Source organism: Euleptes europaea, chromosome 4, assembly GCF_029931775.1.
Source record: "Euleptes europaea isolate rEulEur1 chromosome 4, rEulEur1.hap1, whole genome shotgun sequence".
Taxonomy (NCBI): Eukaryota; Metazoa; Chordata; class Lepidosauria; order Squamata; family Sphaerodactylidae; genus Euleptes; species Euleptes europaea.
This window is the reverse complement of record NC_079315.1, coordinates 15,747,978-15,757,133: the sequence shown is the minus strand read 5'-3', so window position 1 is coordinate 15,757,133 and position 9,156 is coordinate 15,747,978. Positions and strand designations below refer to the sequence as shown.

Below are 9,156 nucleotides of genomic sequence, written 5' to 3'. Positions count from 1 at the left end.
GGCAAAGTAGATACGTGAACCTACCATATTCCGAAAGGACCTGCCCGTGTTCTTCTGGTTCTATTCATTCACACGTCATTTTTATGAGGATCTAAGATCAAGATATATTATTCCTCTACTAACAGATTGGACTAGTAACTCTGTGTCTGAGCTGTGTGTGTAAAGTGCCTTCAAGTCGCAGCCGACTTACGGCGACCCCTTTTTTGGGGTTTTCATGGCAAGAGACTAACAGAGGTGGTTTGCCAGTGCCTTCCTCTGCACAGCAACCCTGGTATTCCTTGGTGGTCTCCCATCCAAATACTAACCAGGGCTGATCCTGCTTAGCTTCTGAGATCTGACGAGATCAGGCTAGCCTGGGCCATCCAGGTCAGGGCTGTGTCTGAGCTAATACCCTATTTATTAAGCGACAGCGATCCTAAGGTTACATTGGCAGTGGAAAAAATTATCTCAGTCCTTATATCCCTTAAACAACAGATTTAGAATTATGCTGCTCAAGGTTTATGAATCAAGGAGCTTCTAAGGAGGAAAGGAAAGGTCCATATAGCAACTTCATATGTTTGTTATATTGGGAAAGGGTTGTGGCCCCAGTGGCAGAGTATCAAAGTTGCATGTGTAACTCCCAAGAACTAGCTGGTTCAGCCCAGCAGGGGCAGAGATCATGTATCATAGTAGCAGAGAAAGAGGCTGGTTGCTAGGGATAAAATTTTCTGGGCTCAGTCTTCATTACCTTGTATAAGGTAACTAGAAAACTTTGTATGTGAAAATGAATTGTGAAAGGGAGGCTTACATTTAGTTTAACTGGCCTTACTGTAGTAATTATATTGTTATTGGAGGGCCTAGATCTTTCCAACAGCAGTCTGACTAGCCCAGCTTAGCCTGTGTTTGTTAGAGCTTGGGTCAGTTATATGGTTAGTACTTGGATAGAAGTCCATCAAGAAAGACTGGGGTTATTATGCAAAAAAAAAAAAAAAAAAAGCAATGGCAAAAAGTATCTCCACTCATCTTTTGCCTTGAACACTCTGCAGATGGGGTTGCCATGCGTGACTTGATGGCACATTATTCATTCATTCCTCTTTCAAGCTGCAGATTTCATTATAGTTACAGTGTTGCGCAGTTTGTTGGAACTGAATCCTTTTGAAAGAGAAGTGGATGAGAAGAACTCTGCACCTTGGTGGATTTCAGAAGGGGATTGCCGTAACTCACCACAAAAGTTTGCAAGCGAGCACCAGCTGTTTAACTGAACTCAGAGAGACTTATCCGTTGCAGTTTCCTGCTCTCTGCTATATTTATATGTTAGCTACGTCAGTTTTTTCTTCTTCATTGTTCGGTATGGTGGAAAGGTTGTTGAAGACATTTTTATTTTAAATCGTTTTGCCTTACAAGTTCTCTTTGTGAATTAGCCCCATAGATCCCACACAGAACGAAGTTATACATGCAGAAGATCATAGGTTCAAAACCCTGACACTTAAAACAATTAGGTAGTAGACAATGTGACACAAATCTACCTGGGACTCTGACAAGCCGTTACCAGTCTGAATAGCCACCACTGTCTGGGATAGACCAACGGTCAAATGTCATCTGCAGTAGAGGCAGCTTCATGTGTTTTTCACAGAAGCCGCACACTGGGTTGATGTCTGCATTGAGCTATCCACTACCACTTCAAGATCCCTTTCTTGGTCTGTCACTGCCAGCACAGATCCCATCAGTGTATATATGAAGTTGGGATCTCCCCCCCCCCCAATATGCATCACTTTACACTTGCTCACATTGAATCTCATTTGCCATTTTAATGTCCATTCCTCCAGTTTGAAGACATCCTTTTGGAGTTCTTCACAGTTCGATTTTGTTTCAACCACCCAAAATAATTTGGCATCATCTGCAAACTTGGCCACCTTGCTGATCACCCCCAACTCCAGGTCACTGATGAACAAGTTGAAAAGCACTGGTCCCAACACAGATCCCTGAGGCACCCCACTGCTCACATTCCGCCATTGTGAGAATTGACCATTGATTCCTACTCTCTGCTTCCTATTTTTCAGCCAGTTCTCAACCCATAAGAGGACTTTTCCTCTTATCCCATGACTATGAAGTTAGCTTAGCAGTCTTTGGTGGGGGACTTTGTCAAAAGCCTTTTGGAAATCCAAATACACCATGTCCACAGGCTCATTCCTCTCCACACGCTGACAACTAAAAAAAAAAACTCTAAAAGGTTAGTGATTCAGGACCTACCTTTACAGAAACCATGTTGGGTTTTGCTCAGCAGGGCTTGCCCTTCTATATGCTTGACAATTCTATCTTGAATAATGCTTCCCATTAATTTAACTGGAACAGAAGTTAAGTAACTGGCCTGTAGTTTCCTGGGTCCTCCCTGGAACTTTTTTATAAATGGGTGTTACATTGGCCATTCTCCAATCCTCTGGTACAGAGGCTGATCTAAGGGACATGTTAGGTATCAGACCATTTATGCATGGGAGGTTTTGCCTTGGATTTGCCGCTCCCTAGATACACATTTTCCCCATCCGAATTCTCAAAACTCAAAAATAAACCCCCATGCAGAGTTTTCAGTGTCTGGATGGGGAAAAATGTGCATCTAGAGAGCGGCAAATCCAAAGCAGAACCTCCCAGGCGGCCATTTATGCATGGTTTTGCGTTGGATTTGCCACTCTCTAGATGCACATTTTTCCTATCCGAATTCTCAAAACTCATTTATTCATGGAAGGTTTTGCATTGGATTTGCCATCTAGATGCACATTTCCCCCATCCGAATTCTCAAAACTCTGCATAGGGGGCTTACTGTTGAGTTTTGAGAATATGGACCGGGGGGGGGGGGGAGTGCATTTAAAAAGTGGCAAATCCAAGGCAAAACCTCCCAGGCATAAATGGCCATAAATAGGCCACCATGGAGAGTTTTGAGAATTCAGATGGGGGAAATGTGCATCTAAAGAGTGGCACATCCAAGGCAAAAACTCCCATGCATAAATGGCCCTAAAAAATAAACCCCCCATGGAGAGTTTTGAGAATTCAGATGGGGGAAATGTGCATCTAAGGTAAAAGTCCCCTGTGCAAGCACCAGGTCATTCCTGACCCATGGGGTGACGTCACATCCCGATGTTTCCTAGGCAGACTTTGTTTACGGGGTGGTTTTCCAAGGGCCTTCCCCAGTCATCTTCCCTTTACCCCCAGCAAGCTGGGTCCTCATTTGACCGACCTCGGAAGGATGGAAGGCTGAGTCGACCTTGAGCCGGCTACCTGAAACCGACTTCCGCCGGGATCGAACTCCGGTCGTGAGCAGAGCTTTTGACTGCAGTACTGCAGCTGAGCACGGGGCTCCCTAAAATGTGTTTGTGTGTGTGTGTGTGTGTGTGAAGCGCTGTCAAGTCGCAGCCAACTTATGGCGACCCCTTATGGGGTTTTCATGGCAAGAGACTATCAGAGGTGGTTGGCCAGTGCCTTCCTCTGCACAGCAACCCTGGTTTGCCTTGGTGGTCTCCCATCCAAATACTAACCGGGGCCGACCCTGCTTAGCTTCTGGGACCGGACGGGCTCAAGGGCCGTCAGGGCAACGCGTGCGCAGAGAGCCGCCAATCCCAGGCCAACCTCGCCCAGGCGCGAAGGGCCGTTACCGGCTCCCCCGCCCCCGCCCTCGGGCTAGGCCTCGCCTTTGGGCCTAGCGGCCTGCCGAGAGCCTGCCGGGCCCTCAGCCAACCAGAGCCGGCCTGGGCAGGGCCCGAGAGCCGACCTCCGGGCAGGGCTCGGGGCCTACCTCCGGCGGGCGGGATGAGGGGGCCGCGCCCAGGCGTCGTCGTCCTCCTCCTCAGCGCCGCCAGAGACGCTTCCCCGCCCGCCATGGCCCAGCTCCGCGCGCCTGCCTCCTCCTCCTCGGCCTCGGCCTCTGCCGCCGCCGCCTTCGACTACCTGGTGCTGGGCGGCGGCTCGGGGGGCTTGGCCAGCGCCCGGCGCGCCGCGGAACTGGGGGCCCGGGCCGCCGTGGTGGAAAGAGGGCCGCTCGGGGGCACCTGCGTGAGTCCGGGGGAGGGGGGGAGGGGGGGCTGGCTCCGGGTGGGTTTTGGGGGGCTTTTTGCAGGCCGGCTGCCCCTTGGGCGAAGACGCACGGGAGGTTTTTCGCCTTTGGGGGTGACCGCACTAGGTATTCCCAGCGATGTATTAAGAGTTTGAAACCGTTATAAAAAATATTGTTCGCACTTTGTTTGGCCCCTTTAGCGGTGAAGACGTCTTCCAGCCATTTTTTAGCCGTGGCATCCAAAACCCCCTTTTAAAGCGATGTTTTTTATAACATTTTCAAACTCTGAATACATCGCTGGGAATACAAAGTGCGGTAACCCCCTTAGGCTGTTACCGCACTTGAATTCCCAGCGATGAATTAAGAGTTTGAAAACGTTATTAAAAAAAATCCATTCGCACTTTGTTTGGCCCCTTTAGCTGTGAAGACATCTTCTAACCATTTATAAGCCGTGGCATCCAAAAACCCTTTGAAAGCAATGTTTTTTATAACGTTTTCAAACTCTTAATACATCGCTGGGAATACCTAGTGCGGTAACCCCCTTAGGCTGTTACCGCACTTGTATTCCCAGCGATGTATTAAGAGTTTGAAAACGTTATAAAAAATACTGTTTGCACTTTCTATGTATTCCCAGCGATGTATTAAGAGTTTGAAAACGTTATAAAAAATACTGTTCGCACTTTGTTTGGCCCCTTTAGCGGTGAAGACGTCTTCCAACCATTTATAAGCCGTGGCATCCAAAAACCCTTTTAAAGCGATGTTTTTTATAACGTTTTCAAACTCTTAATACATCGCTGGGAATACCTAGTGCGGTAACCCCCTTAGGCGGTTACCGCACTTGTATTCCCAGCGATGTATTAAGAGTTTGAAAACGTTATAAAAAATACTGTTCGCACTTTGTTTGGCCCTTTTAGTGGTGAAGACGTCTTCCAACCATTTATAAGCCGTGGCATCCAAAAACCCTTTTAAAGCGATGTTTTTTATAACATTTTCAAACTCTTAATACATCAAAATATTGTCAAAGGCTTTCCCGGTCAGAGTTCATTGGTTCTTGTAGGTTATCCGGGCTGTATAACCATGGTCTTAATACATCGCTGGGAATACCTAGTGCGGTAACCCCCTTAGGCTGTTACCGCACTTGTATTCCCAGTGATGTTTTAAGAGTTTGAAAACGTTATAAAAAATACTGTTTGCTCTTTCTATGTATTCCCAGCGATGTATTAAGAGTTTGAAAACGTTATAAAAAATACTGTTCGCACTTTGTTTGGCCCCTTCAGCTTGTGAAGACGTCTTCCAGCCATTTTTTAGCTGTGGTATCCAAAAACCCTTTTAAAGCGATGTTTTTTTTACAACATTTTCAAACTCTTAATACATCGCTGGGAATACAAAGTGCGGTAACCTTGCCGCTCTCTAGATGCACATTTCCCCCCCATCCCAATTCTCAAGACTCTGCATGGGGAGGGGGGCTTATTGTTGAGTTTGGAGAATTTGGATGGGGGGGAATGTGCATCTGTGTGTGTGTGTGTGTGGAAAGTGCCATCAAGTCGCAGCCAACTTATGGCGACCCCTTTTGGGGTTTTCATGGCAAGAGACTAAGGGGGTTACCGCACTTTGTAGTCCCAGCGATGTATTAAGAGTTTGAAAATGTTGTCAGAAACATCGCTTTAAAAGGGTTTTTGGATATCACGGCTTATAAATGGTTGGAAGACGTCTTCACAGCTAAAGGGGCCAAACAAAGTGCAAACAGTATTTTTTATAACGTTTTCAAACTCTTAATACATTGGTGGGAATACATATAAAGTGTGAACAGTATTTTTTATAAAATTTTCAAACTCTTAATACATCGCTGGGAATACAAGTGCGGTAACCCCCTAACAGAGGTGCCTTCCCTCTGCACAGCAACCCTGGACTTCCTTGGTGGTCTCCCATCCAAATACTAACCAGGGCTGACCCTGCTTAGTTTCCAAGATCTGACGAGATCGGGCTGTACCATGCTGCCTTCCCGATGTGCATCTAGAGAGCCACAAATCCAAAGCGAAGCCTCCTGTGCATAAATGGCCTTTTAAACAGGCAATTCGGATTAATAGGGAACTGCCATTTATGCCTGGGAGGTTTTGCCTTGGGTTTGCCGCTCTCTAGATGCATTTTACCCCCATCCAAATTCTCGAAACTCTGCATGGGGGCTTATTGTTGAGTTTTGATAATTTGGGTGGGGGCAACGTGCATCTAGAGAGCAGCAAACCCGAGGCGAAACCTCCCATGCATAAATGACCAATATAAGCCAGTTAAGGGTGCTTTCGCACATAACTGAATAGTGTGCTTTCAGTGCTCTTTATAGCTGGGTTTTATTGTGTGAAATGGCAAAGTCCACTTGCAAATGACGTCAAAAGGCGGCAGGGCCATGTTGCAAATAAATAAACGTGGAAGGGAAACAGCACTTTCACACAAACTGAATAATGCACTTTCAATGTACTTTAGCGATTGGGCAAAAACACACGGGAGGGTTTTGCCTTGGATTTGCTGCTCTCTGGATGCACATTTCCCCCATCTGAATTCTCAAAACTCTGCATGGGGGCTTTTTTTTTAATTTTTGAGAATTTGGCTGGGGAAAATGTGCATTTAGAGCACTGGTTCCCAACCAGTTTCGCGGACCTTAATTTAGGGGGTCCGCGAGAACTAAATTAAGGTCCGTGAAACAAAGTTATAAACCCATAATAAATTAATATTTTCAATTAAAAGTTCTCTATTATAAAAATATATTCAAATATTATTCTAAGTTTAGTGTTTAACTAACAGTTATGGTTAAAGTTTATTTTCAAATTCTCGGAATTTTTATTTTGAACCTTGGGGTCCCTGCACCGAACAAAAAGTCCTAGTGGTCCCGGAGACAAAACCTCCCAAGCGTTTTCGCCCATGATTACTAAAGTACATTGAAAGTGCATTATTCAGTATGTGTGAAAGTGCCCTGCATTTCCTTTCTACGTTTATTTATTTATTTGCAACATGGCCCTGCCGCCTTTTGACCCAGTTCGGGCTCCCCAAGGTGGAGGAAGTCAACATGGTGGAGGTCAACCAAAGTGCATAGTGTAAAAAGAAACAACGTTCCTTTTCCTGTAATGCTCACCCTTGGAAACTAACTGGAGGTCGTTCCAGATACAGCGAAAGGAAAGAAGGGATTCAGTGGTACCTTACGGCGCTTTCCACACATGCCAAATAATATACTTTCAATCCACCTTCAATGCACTTTAATGATGGTTTGCAAGTGGGTTTTACCGCTTAACGCAGTAAAATCCAGCTACAAAGTGCATTGAAAGTAGGGTTGCCAACTTCCAGGTACTAGCTGGAGATCTGCTAGTTCAACTGATCTCCAGCCGATAGAGGTCAGTTCACCTGGAGAAAATGGCTGCTTTGGCCATTGGACTCTATGGCATTGAAGTCCCTCCCCTCCCCAAACCCCGCCCTCCTCATGCTCCACCCCAAAAACCTCCTGCCGATGGCAAAGAGGGACCTGGCAACCCTGTTTGAAAGTGCATTGTTCAGCATGTTTGAAAGCGCCCTTGGAGAGACTAACAAACTATTGTAAGGTTTTGTGAGTTGAGGGCAGCTTCACGGGCAAGCTCTGGCTCAGGGGAAATTTATGCTGGAATAAATTTTGCTAGTCTCCTGAGGGTGCTGCTGGACTCCTGTCTTGATTGGCTGTACATTTAGGTGAGGCAGAAGAAAGTCTTATATCACACAAGGGGTAGTTGGCTTGTGGAACTCACTGCCACGAGATGGAATGGCTGCTAGCTTTGGTGGGTTTTACAAAGGGGGATTGGACAGATTTATGTAGGGTAAGTGTATCACTGGCTGTTAGCTGTGATAGCCAAATGGGGCCACGGGTTCAAAGGTAGGTATGTTTTTATGACTCCCCCACATACTTCTCCCCTCCATGCATGTTAGACCCATGCCCTCCCTCGTGGGATCCTGTTAGCTGAGGAGCACACCACCCTGGAATGCACTGTAAATTTTGCTCTCACTGTTATGGTGTCCTCAAGTACAGGATTCTCCCTACAGGAGTGAATGGCAGCCATTCACTTATGTAGGAAGAAGGAAAAGGATGCTTTGGATTGCCGTTGGGGTGGGAGCTAAGCCACCATGCTCAAGATGACATACGAGTTATATCAGATAAGCCACCATGCTCAAGATGACATATGAGTTACATCAGATAAAACAGTTTCAACGCGTTTGTAACAAAACCTATGCCTTCCATGTAATCCTGTTTTACTAGAATTTCGGGGTCATCTGATGCTGGAGGGTGAGAGATTCAGAACAGATAAAAGGAAGTATTTCTTCACACAACACATAATTAGATGGTGGAACTCTCTGCCCCAGGATATGGTGACAGCTGCCAACTTGGAATGCATGAAGAGGGGAGTGGACATGTTCATGAAGGATAGGGTTATCCATGGCTACTAGTCAAAATGGATATTAGTCATGGTGCATACCTATTCTCTCCAGGATCAGAGGAGCATGCCTATTATATTAGGTGCTGTGGGACACAGGCAGGATGGTGCTGCTGCAGTCGCCTTGTTTGTGGGCTTCCTAGAGTCACCTGGTCGGCCACTGTGTGAACAGACTGCTGGACTTGATGGGCCTTGGTCTGATCCAGCAGGGCTTTTCTTATGTTTTTATGAGGGGGTCTATGCTCCATACTGATAAACTAGAGCCTTTTCTGGGAGAGCTTGCATTTTTTTGAATTCCCTCATGTGCAGAAATTCACAAGGCGCAGGTCTCCCCATAACAGTAACCCTATCCCAGTGAAAATTTTGCTTGCTTGATTTCTACCTACCAGGCAGCTGTTAAAAGACACAGGAGGTCTCCCCGCCCCCCTTGGCAATAACAGGATTTAATGTCTTGCATCCATTCCATTATGTTTTTTTGCTTTTACCACTTTTATTCTGCAAAAATACCACTTAGTATTTTTGCATTTACCACTTTTATTCTGCAATCACAAGCATCCTTATAGCCAGTATAGCATAATGGTTAGAATGTCAGGCCAGGATCCAAAAGACCCACGTTTGAATCCCTCCTCTGCCACGGAGGCTTCCCGGGTGACCTTGGGTCAGTCACACACTCTCAGCTGAACCTACCTC

The 9,156-nt window shown here is 46.1% G+C and overlaps 1 protein-coding gene across 1 annotated transcript in view; it reads left to right on the top strand.

Annotated features, from left to right (window-relative positions):
* Nucleotides 1-3,846: 3,846 nt before the first annotated feature.
* Nucleotides 3,847-9,156, top strand: part of GSR (glutathione-disulfide reductase) — a 47,582-nt gene continuing 42,272 nt past the window's right edge. Inside the window, exon 1 of the mRNA XM_056848931.1 lies at nt 3,847-4,020. Coding sequence (XP_056704909.1) covers nt 3,847-4,020 — 174 coding nt within the window. The remainder of the gene's footprint in view (nt 4,021-9,156) is intronic.